The 19,519-nt window shown below is 40.2% G+C and overlaps 3 protein-coding genes across 4 annotated transcripts; all 3 read left to right on the forward strand.

Annotated features, from left to right (window-relative positions):
- Positions 1-870: 870 nt before the first annotated feature.
- Positions 871-13,514, forward strand: dhx37 (DEAH (Asp-Glu-Ala-His) box polypeptide 37). Of its 2 annotated transcripts, none has more exons than XM_054773423.1 (27): positions 871-889; positions 2,798-2,906; positions 2,981-3,150; positions 3,242-3,354; positions 3,429-3,771; positions 4,187-4,335; positions 4,434-4,526; positions 4,630-4,726; positions 5,517-5,630; positions 5,717-5,933; positions 6,030-6,128; positions 6,219-6,289; positions 6,376-6,511; positions 6,596-6,672; positions 8,018-8,250; positions 8,337-8,448; positions 8,518-8,624; positions 9,215-9,403; positions 9,481-9,605; positions 9,682-9,798; positions 9,878-10,050; positions 10,115-10,229; positions 11,296-11,433; positions 11,522-11,616; positions 12,920-12,993; positions 13,065-13,162; positions 13,240-13,514. In XM_054773423.1, the coding sequence occupies exons 2-27, from the start codon at positions 2,804-2,806 to the stop codon at positions 13,314-13,316; spliced, it is 3,435 nt and encodes a 1,144-aa protein (XP_054629398.1). In that variant the 5' UTR covers positions 871-889; positions 2,798-2,803; the 3' UTR covers positions 13,317-13,514. The 2 variants fall into 2 exon arrangements, with proteins under 2 accessions (XP_054629398.1, XP_054629399.1); XM_054773424.1 differs by lacking the exon at positions 871-889 and adding an exon at positions 1,383-1,401.
- Positions 986-1,576, forward strand: gp1bb (glycoprotein Ib platelet subunit beta). Its single transcript, XM_054772615.1, has one exon. The coding sequence runs from the start codon at positions 986-988 to the stop codon at positions 1,574-1,576; it is 591 nt and encodes a 196-aa protein (XP_054628590.1).
- Positions 13,515-14,137: 623 nt separating the features above from the next.
- On the forward strand, positions 14,138-18,928 carry ufd1l (ubiquitin recognition factor in ER associated degradation 1). Its single transcript, XM_054773444.1, has 12 exons — positions 14,138-14,282; positions 14,490-14,622; positions 14,733-14,765; positions 14,851-14,972; positions 15,077-15,207; positions 15,289-15,361; positions 16,480-16,548; positions 17,733-17,801; positions 17,872-17,922; positions 18,005-18,093; positions 18,185-18,269; positions 18,368-18,928. Exons 1-12 carry the CDS (start codon positions 14,280-14,282, stop codon positions 18,440-18,442), a joined length of 933 nt encoding a protein of 310 aa, XP_054629419.1. The 5' UTR covers positions 14,138-14,279; the 3' UTR covers positions 18,443-18,928.
- Positions 18,929-19,519: the final 591 nt, after the last annotated feature.

Here is a 19,519-nt window from a genome sequence, read left to right on the forward strand (position 1 = left end):
TTTTGCTTCTCAACATGGAATTTCCCATAAAGTATTACAATTGGCATTGTCAAAAAATACAATAGAAAGTATGTTTTTCTTTTAGCAGATCCCCACGGTATGAAAATCATTTGCTTGTAAATGTCCCATTTTTATTAGATTACAACTAAAAAATAAGAAATATAACAATTAAATATTATTTCAATTTGGAATGTTTATAATGTATTCAATATTTCCATTTTAAAAGATTTTCTTTATATAATTTTCAACAGACCCTCTGAAATGAAATTTTTTCCCCAGATCCTCACCAAAATGTAATAGGAGTTTCGTGCACTTTTAGAGGTGGATGGGACTGTACCATTCTAGCACCGTTATAGGGCACAGAACAATATTAGGTCACTTAAACTAGAGTACAAATGTACGCCAAAGCAGTAAAACCATGTGATTTCTCTCTTCAATTATGAAAACGTTACAATTACAGAAAATAGACATTTATAAGTGAAATATAATCACCATATTTGCAGATATTGCTCATTACATTATTTTACAGTATAGTTGTGCAAAGATATGAAATTCAATAAAAATTTCATATAAATAAACTGAATAATAGATTTAATTTGTGTCTGTTTTTGGTGGAGAAATTAATACTTTAATAAAGTCCGGAAACTATTTTTAAAAAGGTTGCTGTGGCCATAAAATAATGGAATAAAATAGAATCAGCAAGCACTTTCCCGAGCGCAATAAGTCTCCATGCGGCGTATGAGGATATGAATTGGCGTGAAAATAAAGTGAGATAGTGCGCACATCCTGTTGGAAGTCTTTATCAGTAAGCACCAGCTGACAGCAGCGCACTCACAGTGAAAGTGACAAGAAGAAGACACTCGTCCACTGGAGACACGCAGCGCTAACGGTAAGTAACGCTTTCAAATGCAGCATTTAGAGATACAAGAGTGTTCCATGACCGTTAATATTTGTGATCTGCAGCATTATACACATTTTCATAAAGATGAAGGAGCTCCAGCTCCTATGTCTGCTCTTCTTTGGAGGTCAAGGGTCATTTGCGTGCCCCCACCCCTGCGCCTGTCATGGCAGCCAAGTTAACTGCAGCGGCAGGTCCCTCACCTCCTCCTGGCTTCCCAGCAGCTTCCCCGTGGGCACCACCGAGCTGCATCTCCATGGCAATCTGCTCACCACGCTCCCAAACGGCCTGCTGGACAAGCTGACCTCCCTCCGTCACGTCTCCCTGCACGGCAACCCGTGGACCTGTGACTGCGGTGTGCTTTACCTGCGAGGTTGGCTTAGAGGCCAGTCCAGCGGGCTCTTATCGCACCTGGGAGTCAACTGCAGCTCCCCTCCTGGATTGAGGGGGAGGTTGGTGGTGTATCTGACCGAGGAGGAGGTCCTGGACTCGTGTCACTACTGGTACTGTGACCTGGCTTTGGCTTCGCAGGCATGCCTCTTTGTGTTTGTGCTAGTGCAGGCTGCACTGCTGGCTGCAGTCATTGTGTTCCTCAGGAGGTTTGAGAGGCTCTCCAAGGAAGCCAGGAGGACCATGGAGGACAGCCTCATAGCTGGGGAGGCCATAAGGGAAAATTAGTTTGTGGCTTTAAACAATAACAGCTGAAAGTACTCTGCTCAATACAAATAGTTAATATCAACTTTTACATGTGAATTTATTTTGACTCAATGCACCAAGTGACTTATTTAGTATTCATATGTTGGGTGTAATATGAGGAAAGGGCTTTTGAACTAAAAATAACAGATTTACGTGTGCATTTTTTTAAATTACAGAATCAACCTAGACAGCCATTTCTGTACAACACGTACGAATATGAAATGCAAAAAATCATTTTTGGGAAATTTGGAATTTCTTCAGCACATTAAATCCTAATTACACGCATGCTTTGTGTCTTGTGACTACAAACCAGCATCATGATTATCACTCAATTATCACTCCTCTAGCGTTCACTGTCAGTCTTAGTTATATAATTTTATTACACTTTTTTATGTACGGGAAGCACAATGATTTGAAAGGTTCTATAGAAATAAAATGATTCACTCAAACATTTAATCATTTTTGGGTCTTTTTTTATTTTATTTTATTTACATTAATCAAGATGGAAAAGTGATTATGAAGATCTCACACAAAACACTGTATTTTAGAATGTTTTTTTTGTATCTAATTATATTTTAATTTAAAATGTGTGTCACCACGTGCGTGTTTGTCAAAATATGCTGAATTGCTGTGCCATCACTTTTTGCAATTTTATAGAACATTGTATTAATAAAAAATAAAATAACGTGGCATTAAAAAATTCTTTAGTTGCATCGCAGTTACACAAGGATATTATCATTTATGAAACACATAATAAAGGAACAATTGTCACAATTTGCAAAATCTATATCTTTATTTCATTTTTTATTTTACTTTGTTTTTTCATCACAGTCCAATGAATAACTTTATTTCAAAACGTTAAATCCAAGTAATAGATATTTAAAATAAATAATACACGAAAAAATAATAATATTAAAAACAAAACACAAATTGAAATGTAACTTTGAAGAGCGGAACAGTTGTTGGGGGCCCAGTTCCACTACGGACATATTAGACGGACGGATTCAGTTGTGTTTACACGTGAGGTTTCGACCAGGCTTCTGTGCAAAAGAAGTGTGGATATCTTATTTGGACAGTTAAACTAAACGGGTTGTACTTTTAATAGAGTTTTGGACGTGAATTTATGTTTAAATATGTTTTATTTTACGTAGGTCGTTTCCTTAGTCTCTCGCCTATTATTTTTGTATATTTCCCCTTCCTTAGGTAAAGATGGGCAACCTTAGAAAGAAACACAACTGGAAGGGCAGACAGAAATGCAACCCGAAACAACCAGCAAACGTCGAAAAAAATGAGATTACATTGGAACTACAAGGTGATTGAAAACGACATTGTCAGCTCTTTTCGTTGAGTTTTAAAGCAACTTTGTAGTGTCTCTGCTGTCCGTAGATGGAGCCAGAATGAAGGGTGTCGATGAGAGCAACGCCTTGGTGCTCCCAGCCAGCAAAGCCAAAAAGAAGAAATCGTCAGTGCCTTCTGTTTCCACCAAGAAGCCTCTCACTAAGAAGCAGAGGAAAGAGCTGGAGAAAGTGCTGGAAAAAAAGCAGAAGAAAGCTCAAGTAAGATGGCCCAGTGCTTCTGTACATTACGCATCCTCCAAGTGACTTCTTATCTGACTATTAATGATTTACACGCATGTGTTCTGTTCAGAGGGCTGACATCCTGACCCGACTGGCTGAAGTGCAGCTTCCAGAATCTGAACTGAAGCTACTGTACACAACGTCCAAACTAGGCACTGGGGAGAAGCTTTACCACAAGAAACTGTATGTACTGAAGACCAATAAGCTCTTATTGTCGTTTTTTCTGTGCTGATCCCTCGCTTGTTTCCACCTTTCAGGTCATCAGATGAAGTAAATGAAGGAGATTCTGGTTCAAAGATCAGCAGCGTCAGTGGGGCCAACAGGAAGAGAAAATGGAAAGAGGAGGATGAGGAGGAGAAAGAAGAAACGAGTAGTGAAGCCTCATCTGATGATGACGAGGAGGAGTATGAGGAGGAGCAGGAGGAGGAAAAAGAAGATAAGGTGGACAAAACCACAGAAACAAGTGAGTGCAAGGAAGTGAGCCGTCTTTGTACGGACACCATAGAAGAGGTCAAAGAAGCACAGGCTGAGAAGAAGCAAATGATGAGGATTTCGCAGCCAGCTGTCTTCATCCCAGTCGATCGATTACCAAAAATACAGGTGAGAATAAATGGCTCTTTCCTTGAGATTGTATTTTGTTCTAAAACAGTGGATACATTTCATCAATGTAATGTAATAATGGTACTGCCCACATGATCGTCATCCTCAATAAACCATGAAGCAACCTGCTAGCTAACTACTGGACAAACAAACTGTTGCTGAGGTTTGCCTTCCACTGACGGATATTCCAGCCATTTAGGCAATAGTGACTTTGTGGAAAGAAGATTTATAATGCTACACAAGCTGTACGCTGACTACTTTAATCTATATCCACATTTCATTTATGTAATATTGTCCCATGACAAGATAAAGTAAGTTGGTTACTGGAACGTGATGGATGTGCTCACTTTTGTGAGATACTGTATGCTCATTGTGGCTTTGCTAAAGTAACAAGTGTTGTGTCTGTGTCTTGCAGGAGGCTCGTTTGAAGCTGCCCGTCTTGGCGGAGGAGCAGGTCATCATGGAGGCCGTAAGAGAGAACCCTTGCATCATTATCTGTGGAGAGACGGGAAGTGGAAAAACAACACAAGTGCCTCAGTTTCTCTATGAGGCCGGCTATGCCAGGTTGGAATCTCTCTCAATTTCCCTGTGTAGCGCATATGCAGACTTAGAGATGATTCATATTCATTATTGCTGACTTGTGTTGTGTTTCCTCTTTCCAGTGACACGGGCATTATTGGCATTACTGAGCCAAGAAGAGTAGCAGCAGTCAGTATGTCCCACAGAGTGGCCAAAGAGATGAACTTGTCCACACGGTAACACAACGGCATTCACAAATGCTAACAATGTCGCCAACTTTATTACATTTATGCCCCACGTTGAGTGTTGTGTTGTGTGTGTTTTTATCTGTGTGTTTAGAGTGGTGTCATATCAGATCCGATATGAGGGGAATGTGACCGATGAGACCAAAATCAAGTTCATGACAGACGGTGTTCTTTTGAAGGAGATCCAGAAGGTAGAAGCCCTGCTTCATCAAAGAACTCCAGTTCTTTGTTTTAATTAGTTACATCCTGGTAACTACAGTCATCTTACCAAACACTTGCATCAATTGTTGGTGTGCTTTATATATGTATTTTTGTTGTATAATCCTCCACTGTTTTCATGGTTTTTATGTTTGTCAAATAATTAATTTAATTTAAATACATTGAGTAATGTAATATATATTATATTAAATCATCTTAATTTTCAAAGTTTGGAAAGTGCTTAAATTTTGTGATATAGTGTTTTTATAGCATCAAACCACCTGTTATAGTCAGTAAAATGGATTTACTATTGATGCGTCGAGTACTGACCGAGTTTTTTTACTGTACCGGGACTCGCGGGTATTCGTCTCTGTTAACTTGTTCACTTACCCTGCTGCTGCTAGCTAAATTAAAAAGGAAACCAAGAAATATGGCATTAACTGTGCATCTGTTCCTCTAACTGCATTTGTATAAATGTATTAACCCCGTGGAAAAAGCAACAGATCTGCTCCTTGCCTCAAATCAACTCTCCATTCCACTTCATGTTCCTGTCTCATCAACACGATAATATTATACAAAGATATATGTATATAATATTTGCTCATTATAAACTTGCTGGAACAAGAACTCCAATGATGACCTCACACTTTTGCACAGTATTGTGCATATTTGTGTGTGTGCAGCTTCAAGGTGCTCACATGGTTTTGAAATTCATCCAGAAAAGTTAACAAGTGTTTGAATTAGAACCTTAAAAAGAGTTCATTGTCATTCCTGTGTAACCAGGATTTCCTGCTACGGCGTTACAGCGCTATCATCATAGATGAGGCCCACGAGCGAAGCGTGTACACAGACATTCTCATTGGACTGCTGTCTCGTATTGTTCCACTTCGAAACAAGGTAGCATACAGTGTATGCGTGTGACCTTTTCAATTCTTATGCTGCATTCATTCATTTAGATGATTTGTGTGTTTCTTTCTCTGCAGAAAGGTCTGCCCATGAAGCTGCTGGTCATGTCAGCTACTCTGCGCGTGGAGGACTTCACTGACAACCAAAAGCTGTTTAATATGCCTCCGCCCACCATTAAAGTGAACGCTCGCCAGTTCCCAGTCACCGTACACTTCAATAAACGCACCCCACTAGATGATTACACAGGGGAGGCCTTCCACAAGACCTGCAAGATCCACCGGATGCTGCCTTCAGGTGCACAATTGTAGTTTTTCCCCACTTTTGTCCGCTTCTTTGCTGCACCTGAGTGGACAGTCTTTATGGAGTCAATGTCATGTGTCCATGCTTCAGGGGGTGTCCTGGTGTTCCTTACCGGTCAGGCTGAGGTTCACAGCCTTTGCAGACGACTGAGGAAAGCCTTCCCTTTCAGGAAGGGCAGCACAACCACTGGTGAGTGTGTTGCATATTTGTACTTTGAAACAATCAAGTATTTGTCTGATTTTTTTGTTTTATGTGTTTTTTTGGGGTTTTTTTGTCCAGGCGATGAGGAGGAGGCAGACAGCTCAGAGGCAATGAAGAAGTTCAAGAAGGCCAAACAGAAGAAAACTGTTGTATGTTTGACTGTTGTGTTGTGTATGATTTAACCACATTCAACTACATTGTGATACATTTGTAGTTCATTTCTCTCTGCTTACAGTCACTGCCTCGTATTGACTTGGATAATTACTCTGCCTTGCCTGTGGACGAAGGAGACGAGGACAGGGAAGCAGGCATCGTGGAGGATGAGGATGAGGGCTCCGACCTGGACATTGGAGATGATCCTGGTGACACAGGTGAGCCTTTTCGCTAATTCAACAATAACAGAGGATTATGAAACATATTTATCTTATGAGTTATGTTGTGTTTTGTTCCTGTAGAGGAGAAGGCTGACCCGTCCATCCCCATGTACGTCCTCCCGCTCTATTCTCTGCTGGCTCCTGAACAGCAGGCCAAGGTGAGCAAAGTCACCTGGAGAGTTTCTAGTGTATTTTTTATTTTATAAAAAATAATTTAGTAAATATTTTATTTAAGGCTCATCCCCCAATAAAGATATCACAGTAAAACCCTGCTGTTCACATTACGGGACCAACAGCGAATGGCAAGTAATTCACACAAGACACAAATGTGTTTTCTGCGGGAAAAACGTCCGGAGAAAAAAAAAATCTGCAAATTTGCGAGGCCGTGAATGCTGAATCTTGAACGTGTGGGGATCCACTGGAAACATCTTTGTCTATGAACCCACAGGCGATTTTAGCACAATAACAGATAACAGTCATCATAATTTATGGATTAGAACTCCTAATTTAAAAAGTTAACGGTTTGGCTCTTTGTATAGAATAATTGGCTGCGCCTATCACAATTCAGACTTCCAGTAAGGCTTTCAACATCTGTAGCAGACATGTCACCATAATCAAGATTTTTTTCTAAATCCAAGGGAACAAATATGATCATAAAATCAGAACCATCTAACAAAAAATATATATAATCCAGCATGAGAGATTTAAATTTCTGATTTTGAGCTTTTTCCACATTAAATATGATGCATTTGAATATTTAGAAAGAAAACATTTTATCTTTTTTTCCCTGTTATGATAGAGATTTTTTAATGATGTCCTCTCAGGGCATTGATTGGACCAGGGCATTGATTGCTTGTCTTAGAAGACTAGCGCTGTTTTACCTAGTCAGACTAGTGTTTGTCCCAACTAGTCTCTGAGTATGAACTGATGAAGCCTGCGGGGATGAGAGGCAAAACGTCTTCAAAGACAACCTGAACAGTCCAGTTGCAATCGATTTAGTGCCCTGAGAATACAATCACCTGGATGAATGAGAATATTCACAGGTTTATACGATGTCATGTTTTACCCATTATGGTAAAAAAAAAAAAGTCTGTTTTGGTGTTGTTGTTTTTGTTTGTTTTTTTGCATCTTGCTCTTTATGATGGATTTTTTTTCATTTTAATGTTGTCTTCTTTTGTGTTTGTTTGTTGTTGTGATTTTATATCTTAGCCATTATTATTACATTTTTTATTTATATGATGTCAACAATTTTGTAGTTTTACCAAAATGTAATGGGAAGAATGCCTAGTAATCAGCATAAAAAACCCAAATTGGTGTAACTAAAAACCTAGCACGTTGCACAGAAGCAAATAAAGCCACGCTGATGAAAACATGTAATGTTACTTGAAAACAAGTAATTGGCATCATCTAAAGAGACCATATATATTACATGTATGATGATTTGGTTTGTTTTTACTTGAAATGATTTTACAGAATGTCCTAATGTGTGTCTTCCTTCTGCAGGTTTTCAGGCCCCCTCCTCCTGGTACTCGTCTGTGTGTGGTTGCCACCAACGTCGCTGAGACCTCCCTGACCATCCCTGGCATCAAATATGTGGTTGACTGTGGCCGGGTAAAGAAACGTTTCTATGACCGTGTGACGGGCGTATCCTCGTTTAAGGTGACTTGGACCTCGCAGGCCTCTGCCAATCAGAGGGCCGGTAGAGCTGGGCGAACAGAGCCGGGACACTGTTACAGGTATGAGATATTTGGTGTTCATACATTGTTTTGTTTGCGTTTGGAGAACATGTTTTCTTGATGTCAATTATGTAATTCTTCTCCAGGTTGTACTCGTCCGCAGTGTTTGGAGACTTCAGTCTGTTCTCTGAAGCCGAGATCACTCGCAGGCCTGTGGACGATCTAGTCCTGCAGATGAAGGACCTCAACATAGAAAAGGTCAGATCATCAGCTGACTTGAGTTTGAAAAAAACAGAACAAACTAATTCATATTTCTTGTGTCTGCAGGTGGTGAATTTTCCTTTCCCCACTCCTCCTTCTATTGAGGCTCTGGTTGCAGCAGAGCAGTTGCTAGTTTCCTTAGGAGCTCTAAAAGAGCCGCCTCGCATTGGAAGGTATCTTCCATTCCCTCCATTTGGCATTTTGGTTATACGCTCACCAGCCACAACATTAGGTACACCTGCACAATGTATTGTGGTCCAACACAAGTGCAGTGTCAAAAATGGTGCCTTTGCAAAGGTAGTAATGATCAAATTCGATTGAAAGATGTTTCCTAATTGAAAAACATGCGAGGGGTAACCTTAATGCTGCAAAATGTATTATCCTCTTCAGTTCAAAGATTACATGAACTATATTCATCTATATTTATTGGTTATACTACAGTAGATACCAGTATTTAACACAGCTTGTTCTGCATGTAAATGGGCGTGAAGATATATTACCTCAAATGCTAAATGACACATTTATTGATGTCATCGGCCATGTTTATTGATTACTTTCTACTGTAAGACTTTGTAACTATCAAACATAAATATACTGTATATATTGTACATGTGTGTTTATTAACAGTATTGTGCTTTGCCAATTTTTTTTACATTTTTTTTACTGTTTGTCAAGTTTGGTGTCACAGTTCAGATGGTCCAGCTCCCATGGTTGTTGTAAGATTGTATTTCTTGTTATTAAAGTTCCAATTGCCATCTTCCAGGGTGAAAGAGATGGAGCGAGCCCGGCTGAGCTGTCCCATCACACCGCTGGGCAGAGCCATGGCCTCCTTCCCTGTTGCGCCACGCTACGCGAAGATGCTCGCGCTCGGCAAGCAACAGGAGTGCTTGCCCTACGTCATTGCCGTCGTCGCCGCCATGACAGTCAGGGAGCTTTTCGAAGACCTTGACAGGTGAGGACGCATTTGGTTTGATACATACGATATCTACAGTAGATATAGAAAATGAATCAATTATGGTTATTGTTCAGACCTGCAGGTAGCGAAGACGAGAACTCCAAGCTCTCCCAGCGTCGTGCTCGTCTGGCCCAAATGAGGCGGCTGTGGGCGGGGCAAGGGGCATCGCTCTTACTAGGGGACCTCATGGTCATGTTAGGCAAGTTTGTTTTTATTCCGAGTGGCATCACCCGCGTACACAAATCAGGTTACCGTCTACATGTGTGTTACTGCAGGCGCTGTCGGTGCGTGTGAATTTGCCGGCTGTACGCCCAAATTCTGCGAGGAGAACGGGCTGAGATACAAAGCCATGGTGGAGATCAGGCGACTCAGGAGTCAACTAACTAATGCAGGTACTCACCACATGCACAAATTCAGAGTTGTGAACGCCTGTGTTGGAAGCACACAACGTCATATGATATTTCTTTCCAGTGAACGCTGTGTGCCCAGAGCTGGGCATGTTTGTCAACCCCAAGATGAATCCGCCAACAGAGCACCAGGTGGTCTGCTTGCGACAGATTACGCTAGCAGGGCTCGGGGACCATCTGGCAAGAAGAGTGCAAGCGGAGGAATTGTTAGATCCAAAATGGAAGAACGCTTACAAGGTGAGCACATTGTGTGTGTTTAGGTATCGCTCGCCTACACCTCCTCACATTTTCCCCTCCATAGACCCCACTTATGGACGACCCAGTGTTCATTCACCCGACGTCACCGCTGTTCAAAACACTCCCCGAGTTTGTCGTCTACCAGGAGATCATGGAAACCACCAAGATGTACATGAGAGGTCAGTCTGCACAAGTGCTAACTTGTATTACATGGGCAAGGCAAGGCAAGTTTATTTATAGAGCACAATTCGTACACAAGCTAATTCAAAGTGCTGACATATTTTAATGTACTGTTTGTTTTTTTAATATATATACAGTACTGTGCAAAAGTGTTAGGCCATCATTAAATGTATTATTTACATGGAAAACCAATCGGAGAACAATGTAAAAACCTTCATGGAATGGAACCCTTATTAACCCTTTGGAGTCCAGGGTAGGATTTTTACGATTTTTACACACTTTTGTGTTTATTTTTTATATCGTGCATTGGTTGGTTTCCTTTTTTTAGTGTAACTGTACACCTATTTTTTTTTTTTATTCTGACATAGTGTGTCATCAAGTCGGTCCTAAAATGCATCCAAATCCAAAACCCTAAAATAAATAAATGCTTTTTTTGTAAAAATGTCTAACATGTGTAATGAACCTTTCTTATAACTTACAATGCAAATATACAATGTATAATTCAAAACCACACATACAAATTTATCAAACAACACTGTTAAATGTAGTGAAATAGTGAAATGTTTTTGTCCACCTCAGAAAAGCTGACTATAATATAGCTAAAGTGTCAGGCCTGTGTTGGATTTTAAAGGCATGACGTGCGTCTTCACGTCAGTTGGCCACATGATGGCAATATTGCCTTACCTTCCCCCCCTTTCTCTGCAACTAAAGGGCTTCTATAGCTTTGATTGATGAAAAACTTTTTTGCACTAATAGGAAGGTGGTGTCATGTTTTATTGCCGCCGTTTTTTACCTTCCTGCACCAACAGTGCATACATATGACCAGTAAACATAAACACATTTATACAATCATTGTGAATATTATTGTTCATGATTTACACCATTCAAAGACTTGTATGCAGTTTGAAGTCTGCCCACGAGTCTGCGCTGAGTTGAAAGGGAGCGTCTCTGTGGCTATGTCATCATGCTATGCTACGTTTCGTGCTTCGCCCGCATAGACCGCGGACACGAGTTCGAAGACTCTCGAGAGTTTATATGATGGCTGTACTTTCCTGGTCCTCTCAGGTGTGTCCGCAGTGGAAGCCGATTGGGTCCCTCGGCTCCTGCCCCAGTACTGCCATTTCAGCTCTCCTCAGGAGACACCGCCGCCATGGTTTTGTTCATCCACAGGCACCGTTCGGTGTCACCGCTCAAGCACCTTTTGTAAGTTGGGACTGCTGGCCATGTTTGTTTTTTTTTGTGTTTTCTTTAAAGTGAAGAAAATCGAATGCCCTTGTCTTCTGTTTTGTAGTCCGAGTGGCCTGGCAGCTCCCTGCTGTGGAAATGGAATATCCTGATGGTTTGGAGCGATACAAACTGTTTGCGCAGTTTCTTCTAGAGGGAGAGGTACAGCAAGAGAGCACGTTTACACTGCTGTAATTTTGGCTGCTAATGTACATGAGCTCAGCAACAACAGCCAATGTGAATACACAGTACGTATTAGCAGAGACGATTCTAGAACCTGTTGAGCTAGGCAGTAAGGTCCCGACCTGGGGCCAAAAAAACTGCCCCGCCCACCGGGTCGTTGCTCAGGCTCCCCCCTTCCTTCCTGCCCTTACCCAAGGGCAGGGCGTGGGGGTCTAAAACTTCTTTAGGGTCGTCAGGCGGGTACCCTCCTTCACTGGTGTTTCGATGATAGGCCCGGTGATTGGCCCATGACACCTCCAGAGAGCTCATTGGCAACACCTGGCATCACAAGTGTGTGCCCCCCTCTGCTTTAAGGCCAACAAGGGTCCTTGCGCTTGAGCCATAGCCACTGGCTGCTTCTTTCGGCCGCTTCAGAGACTGATCTTATTGTCTGTCTATGAATGCCAAGGTCTTTCATAAGCCTGATGGTAGAGGAAGCCACATAACCTCTACATCCTACTTCAGCTGGACAGACCTTGGCCTCCCATCCCCCTTGTTGTGCATCTGCTGACAGATCTGTGTAGAACAGTTATTTTCGTTCGTAGGCCTCTTCGGTGGAATCCTCCCATGGGACCATAAGCTCTATGATGTAGACCACCTTGAGTGAAGGGGACCATAGCACCAAATCTGGCCTGAGGGAGGTTGTTGCAATCTCTGGGGGAAATATTAGCTGCTTGCCAATATCAACTAACATCTTTCAATCCCGGGCCATGGCTATGGTTGCCGATGAGCTCTCTGGAGGTGTCATGGGCCTATCATTTATAATTGGGAGAAAAAATTATTTTATTTTGTCCAGGTTCAGAAGCCATTAAATTAAGTTCATTCCTGATCAAATCCAGATTGCATATTTAGCAGCAGTGTAAATTCACTATGATAGAATAGAATTTATTGTTATTGCAGTACAACTGTACAGTGCAACAAATTTACAATAGCAACTTCGTTAGATGCACAGCATAGTAATAGAAAACTAGTATTAAATTAATAATACAAATATTAAATAAATAATTAAATAAATAAAGTATTATATTTTGTATTACTTAATTGTATTTATAAGTAATTTGTGTTTACTTATGTATTATTTAATTAAGTACGGTAATCATATTTTTCCCTATTTATCCAGAAAAAAAGTGTTATAAGCTATTAAGCACCTAGTGGTACAAGTCATTGATTTCACATGTGATAAATGTTCAAGTCTTGGTGGAGGTCTTTGACCTCTCGCTGTTCTTGTTTGTGTGATGTGCAGGTCTGTCCTAAACTGAAGGTCCACAGGAGACATCTGCTGTCCAACCCCTCTATTATGATGAAAACATGGGCCAGGTAGGTCATTGCCCTCGAACACATCATCTCACAGAAAGAAAAGACTGACTTCTCACTTTTCTCCACTGCAGGCTGCAGCCCAGGACAGAAGCTGTGCTTGGAGCACTGGTGTCACGGAGAGTCGACTGTAGAGACTCCCTACTCTCCCTATGGAAGACTGAAGACAAATGTGTGGATTTGTTGTCACTGACTTGATTGTCTGCCTTGATTTAAGTTTTCACCTAAACTTTGTTTCTCCTCCCACAGTCCTGCTGTCTGCTTACTGCCAGTGGCTACCTGAGGCCTTGCATCAGGACGTTGCCAAGACTTGGCCTCCACTATAAAGTCTGGCCTGTGAAACAAAGGAAGACCTGCATGCAGAAGACTAGAATGACCATTTTCACTGCTCTGTATTTTATATACTGTTTGTACATGCATCTCATTGTTGAAAATATCTCAATTAGGACTCAAATGACATTTAATCGTGCTCCTGTCAATCATGTGCATTTGATTTAGTCTTTATAAGACTCATTAAAATATTAAGACTGGTTTGTGTGTTTTGTTAGGTCTTTATAGGAAAATACCAATATTTTGAGTTGACACGTGTGGTTTTATTCTATGTAAACTATTACCACTCTTATTTCAAAATGTTTCACTACATTTTACAATTTATCAGTATTTTAAAACGCTTTTTTTTTTACTCTGAGAGAACCTTACGCAACCTTTTAAGGACTTTCGGAGGATTTTTTCTTTGAAAGGCTTATTATTCTTAAGACTTTTTCTTTAGTGAATTTGGCTTTCCTGCAACTATGGATATGCCATCTTCGTCTTGGATTATGAAATAAAGCAAAGCAATCTCAATAATGATCTGTAACCCCAGCAAGCATCATACCATTATCATCCCACAATATTGGCATTTTTGTACATTTAAATCAAATTTGAGCAATAATTCCCGTAAATTACAGAAAAGTAAAGTTTCTGACTGATTTTATTAAATCTTAATAATTATTTAAGTCAGTTGTACGAGCGCATCTCAGTGAATTCGAATTTTTTTAAGCGTATTTATTTCAGAATTTAAATTCAAAAAGTGAAACGCTTACGACCGAAAAGACTACAAAGAGTACTAAATGCGATGTCAGGATTGGTTGGACTAATTACGTCGTCACTACGTCAACAGTGTGCTTCCGGTATGAGCGGAAGACAACAGAAGGGAGCTACGCGGTTCGTATGTAAATGTTAAAATAGCATAACGAAAACTTGTATTTTTGTTTTGGACGATTCGAGGAAACAAAGACAAAAACGTTAACATGGTAAGCAACACTTGCTTTTAACTACAAACACTGACGAAGCCGTCAAAAAGGACCGAAACTCTATGCTGTTAAGCTAGCTGCTACCAACAACAACACTACACAAAACACGCACCGTCATCATGAAACTTAACACCAACAAACCGCCATTATTTATTTTTCTCTTTCATATATGTTCGGATTAATAACATGGTGTGATTTCTTTTACAGTTTTCCTTTCACGTTTTCGACCACCCGATGACTCGGGGGTTCCAGAACCGCTTTTCCACTCAGTACCGCTGCTACTCGGTGTCGATGCTGGCAGGTCCAAATGACCGATCTGACGTGGAGAAAGGAGGCAAAAGTAAGCTGGATTCATAGGCAAACTATACGATGTGTGGTTTATAACTGTCAATAAAGCAGGAAATACCTCCATGTTAATCCCTCTTAATTTGTCCGATTTGTTTTTCTCAGTTATAATGCCACCTTCAGCACTTGACCAACTCAGTAAGTGCACCTCTTTATAGTAAAAAGTCCCTCTTTCACATTCCATCCTCATTTCTAACTCTCCTTGTGTTGTCCACCTGCACAGGTAGACTTAATATCACCTATCCTATGCTGTTCAAGCTGACCAACAAGAATTCAGACAGAATGACACACTGCGGTGTTCTGGAGTTTGTGGCAGATGAGGGCATCTGCTACCTGCCACACTGGGTGAGAAAAACAGAACCTAAAATGCAATAGTTTGCCTTCCAATACCTCTCTTGTCTTCAATGCCAGTACTGTATATATTGACATGGTGTATACTTCCTCCTCAGATGATGCAGAATCTTCTGCTGGAGGAAGGTGGTCTGGTCCAGGTGGAGAGTGTTAACCTCATGGTGGCCACCTATTCAAAGTTTCAGCCACAAAGTCCTGACTTTCTGGACATCACAAACCCAAAAGCAGTGTAAGGAAAATAGCAGTGTGGAACATTAAACAGATCCTTCTCTCATATTGTATGTAATATCTCTTGTAAAACACTTTTCAGGTTGGAGAATGCTTTACGGAACTTTGCCTGCTTGACCACTGGTGATGTCATAGCCATCAACTACAATGAAAAGGTAGAAAATTAAGTAGTTTTGGTACCACCGCCGCTACCACCACTACACTTGACATGTGTTGCCAACTATTAAGACCAGTGGGTCTCAACTGGTTTGGCTGCGGGATCCATCATCACCCTTTGATGACAAGCGGCGACCCAAATTGTAGACATTTTTCATCTCAAATTTCTCAAATATCTTATAGTTGGCAGGTAGATAGTGGGTGGTGCAAAAATAACACAAAACAAATTTAATGAACATTTCAGGGACAATACGTTTTTATCCACAAGCTCAAAATTATTATATCAAAAAGTGTCTGTAAAGGTTTTCTGTTTTGCTCCCGCTAACGTTTGGTCTCTACTCGCTCAGAAGACAGATAACAGGTTCTCAATAAAGACTCCAGTTGAGTTCAATTTCAGAGCCTTTACTTTGAAGCACTGTAAAACTGAACATACAGAAATAAAACATATCAATTATAACTTACATAAGATACAAAAATCATTTCTCTGTGACATTCAACATCAATGAAATGCATTTAAACAAATGCGCTATGCTCAATGCGAATTTACACAGAAAATCCCATTTACGCCCTAGCGATTAGCATTAGCGATTTTATGCTGCCATTTTGAACACCTCCAAATATGACAATGAAATAGATAACTAAGATGCACATTCCACTTAAACAGCTGATATGTAATAAGCATAAAGTACTTATAGTCAAATACTTTCTAAGGCTCAACAAGAGACAGGGTTGGCACATTCAACAGCTTGATGGCAGTAGACATTGTTGGTCTTTTTTTTTATGACAGCAGGTTTCAAATATCATGACAGAGCGTTGTCACCTCTTATAGAACACACCGCTGCATAAAAAAATTCCTTCAGAATAAAAGCGCAAGATTAAAAACTGCCACCCACTGAGAAAAGCCACCAGTTGAGAATAACTGATTTAGACAATAATGACTGTGTCTCGTCATTTTCAGTGGATAGTAAACCTGTTCTGTTATACAAGCTGTGTACTGACTACTTTAAAGTATGTCCGAGTTTGATTTCTACCGTATTGTCCCTTGCTTTAGTCTTTTGTGTTGGTTGTCCTTGGCTTGTCTTGATGCCTGACTACTAACAAGAAGAAACTCTTTCAGATTTATGAGCTGCGAGTGATGGAGACCAAGCCAGATAAAGCCGTATCCATCATTGAGTGTGACATGAACGTAAGTATGTTTTCAAGTACAGTAGTCCCGCATTTATTGGTTCCAGCCCGTGTTGAGTCAATATCCGTGAAGTAGGATTCCTTATTAATAAATGGAACATTTTTGTAGTTGGAGCATAGAGAACCTGTTTACAACCGTCTAAATGTGTTTTTTTTTAACATTATTACAGCGCTGTAGACATGAACATGACAGTCACCTTTACACTCCCATTACCCAGTTTAGTAGACATGATGACAGAAAATAAGACATCACTAATACTTGTGCTCGTGTGTGTTGCTATAAATGTGTTCCCTAGGGGAATTGAGTGGTGGGACAAGAAGTGATGTCAGGGCTTCAGAGTTGAGTTTTAGCTTGGCGTGTGTTACGGCTGTATTATGTATTAGAATACATAGCCCGTAATAAAAACAGTGGCTGCTGTTGAAAACGATGTGTTGAACAGTAGCGCGTTTTTATTGGGAATTTTTATTAAGGATTGTTGTGCCTGTTTTGAGATCATTCAAACGTGCAATAAAAGCCTGTTGTTTCAGCGATCATATCAGGTGTTTATTTATATTACAGTAACATTACTGACACCTAGTGGCTAGTGTAAAGTACTACTTAATATCACTGTTTTTGATTGGGTTTTCAATTTTTTTTCAGAATGCCTTGTATTTGTATTTTAGTTAAATTAGCCATTTTTATGTCTGAAAGTGCTTATTTTATGCAAAAATAGGTACAGTTTGCTTAAAAATGCCTTTAAAAAAAATTAATCATAGATTGACAAACTTTTTTAAGGTATGTTGAATGGACAGGCACCAGCAAGTGGCGGAGGCGCGGACAACCGGGTGGACCTGTCAGGTTCGCCCGGTTTACCGTGCCTAGGAAGTACAGCTGTTAAGCGCCACATCACAGTGGCTAGCTGGCCCTTCTGAAGAACACTGCAGGTGACAGTCCAAACACGTCAAGGTAAAATTTCCACTCAACATACCTTCAAAAAGTTTGAACAGAAGAAATTGAATTAATTCTATAAGACGACAAAACGAACTTGATCGAACCAATAGTAGGCCGTATTCAACCACCACATTTTTGGAAAAATTGATAAGAGTGAGGCTGAGAAATTCAACCCTCGATGTGGTGAGGGACGACTGTTTTAAAATTTGGTGCCGTATGTAGTTTACTTTAATAATGTGTCATTACTCACACAGGTGGACTTTGATGCTCCTTTAGGCTACAAAGAGCCCGAACGCCGCACTCAGAACCAGGAAGAACCGACTGTAAGGAGCACATATTAAACTGTGCATCTGAGTACATTGTTTTGCTCCACAATTTGTGTTCTCTCTACAGGAGGAAGAAGGAGATCCAAGCAGTTACTCTGACATGGACATAGGATTCAGAGTAAGTAGTTGTTAACAATGAGGGTGAGCCGTACGTTCATGACCTCATAATGTAATGTGGTCATACTGAGTGTACTCCACAGGCTTTCACCGGCTCTGGCAATCGTTTGGATGGTAAAACAAAAGGGATTGAGCCCAGCCCTGCTCCTCTGACCGCTAGCGACATTAAAAGGTGAAAAAAAAAAACATGTTCAATATTCACTCTCCGCTCCAATATGAGAGCTGTATCAAAAATGGCTAGATATCATTTTTTTGTCAAACAGAGGTATTCCCAACTATGACTTCAAAGTTGGCAGGATCACCTTCATCCGAAACTCCAGGCCACAGCCTAGGAAAATGGTAGATGATGTAAGTCCACATGTGGAATAATTCCATAAAATAGAGTTAATATCACAACTTTAGTTAATCATCACACCTTGTGCTGCTATTCCAAATGTTTTTCTCAGGATGATGCCATGAACAGATTCATCGCCTTCTCCGGACAAGGACAGTCATTACGCAAAAAAGGCAGAAAGCCGTGATGGGTTCCAGCAAGACTTCAATCACATGCGCGCGCACACACACACACACACACACACACACACACCTAAAATCCTCCTTCCAGGTGCAGTGGGACATTGCGTGTCCATCACTTTTGAAGTTGCAGTTGTGCTGTGGAGGTGGGCTTGTACTCTTATTATAACTGCTGCTGCTCAATGAAAGGTAAGATCCACAAAATGCAGCCGGTGGTTGGTTTGAATTCTTTTACCAAAACATGACCAAGATAAATTTTTGAAGCATCATTATTTGGACTTGAAGGTTTACTTGACCCTTTTTTTTTTTTTTTTTTTTTTTTTTTTTTTTTTTAGAATTATTATTATTGAGGATTTTCCAATCCGCTCATAATATACTGTTATCCCATTATGCCCCGCATTGTTGTGAGAAAATGGGTGCAATATTTGTTTTTAATAATAATTGAAAAATGTTTGTTATTCTGAGACATTGAAGGGGTCCTTTGGTTTATTTATAGATAAATAAATGATTGTTACATTAAAGTTGGCTGTTTTTGTTGTTCATTAAGCTCAACATGAAACTTATAAGACAGGTGCGTTTAGGTTTGTGGGGGAATATTGGCATTCACTTCTTAAAATCACAGTATTCTAGCAATATTACTGCTGTTTTTCTCAACAATATATATACACAGTATATGTATTCATCCTGAAAATATATTTTTTCTCACAATATTACACCTTTAACCTCACAAAAAGATGACTGTGTTTCTTGTAAAGTTACTATTTTTTAGTGCGGCCCTAATACTACCTTAATATGTCAAATATGTGTAGATAAAGTATGTGATTGCACACACATTAAGTGATGTCCCACAAAATAAAGTCGTTAAAATGCGTCCAAAGAGCTCTATGATGTGAAACTCCAAACATTTTTGCGGATATTTTGAATGAAGGTTGTGGTACTATGAAAACACTAATAAATAATACATACATGAAATTATTACATTAATAAAATTCCATCCATTCATCTTCTATGCCGCTTATCCTCACTAGGGTCGCGGGTAGGCTGGAGCCTATCCCAGCTGACTTTAGGCATGACGTTGGATTATG

Source organism: Dunckerocampus dactyliophorus, chromosome 4, assembly GCF_027744805.1.
Source record: "Dunckerocampus dactyliophorus isolate RoL2022-P2 chromosome 4, RoL_Ddac_1.1, whole genome shotgun sequence".
Taxonomy (NCBI): Eukaryota; Metazoa; Chordata; class Actinopteri; order Syngnathiformes; family Syngnathidae; genus Dunckerocampus; species Dunckerocampus dactyliophorus.

Excerpts from the sequence above, each read along its gene's own strand:
- gp1bb (XM_054772615.1), top strand. The coding sequence starts at position 986 with ATGAAGGAGCTCCAGCTCCTATGTCTGCTCTTCTTTGGAGGTCAAGGG.
- dhx37 (XM_054773423.1), top strand. The coding sequence starts at position 2,804 with ATGGGCAACCTTAGAAAGAAACACAACTGGAAGGGCAGACAGAAATGC. Across the intron at positions 4,727-5,516 it reads TTTTGAAGGAGATCCAGAAG|GATTTCCTGCTACGGCGTTA; the intron begins GTAGAAGCCCTG and ends CTGTGTAACCAG. Across the intron at positions 13,163-13,239 it reads ATGGAAGACTGAAGACAAAT|TCCTGCTGTCTGCTTACTGC; the intron begins GTGTGGATTTGT and ends CTCCTCCCACAG.
- ufd1l (XM_054773444.1), top strand. Across the intron at positions 16,549-17,732 it reads TCATTGAGTGTGACATGAAC|GTGGACTTTGATGCTCCTTT; the intron begins GTAAGTATGTTT and ends TTACTCACACAG. Across the intron at positions 17,802-17,871 it reads AGAACCAGGAAGAACCGACT|GAGGAAGAAGGAGATCCAAG; the intron begins GTAAGGAGCACA and ends TTCTCTCTACAG.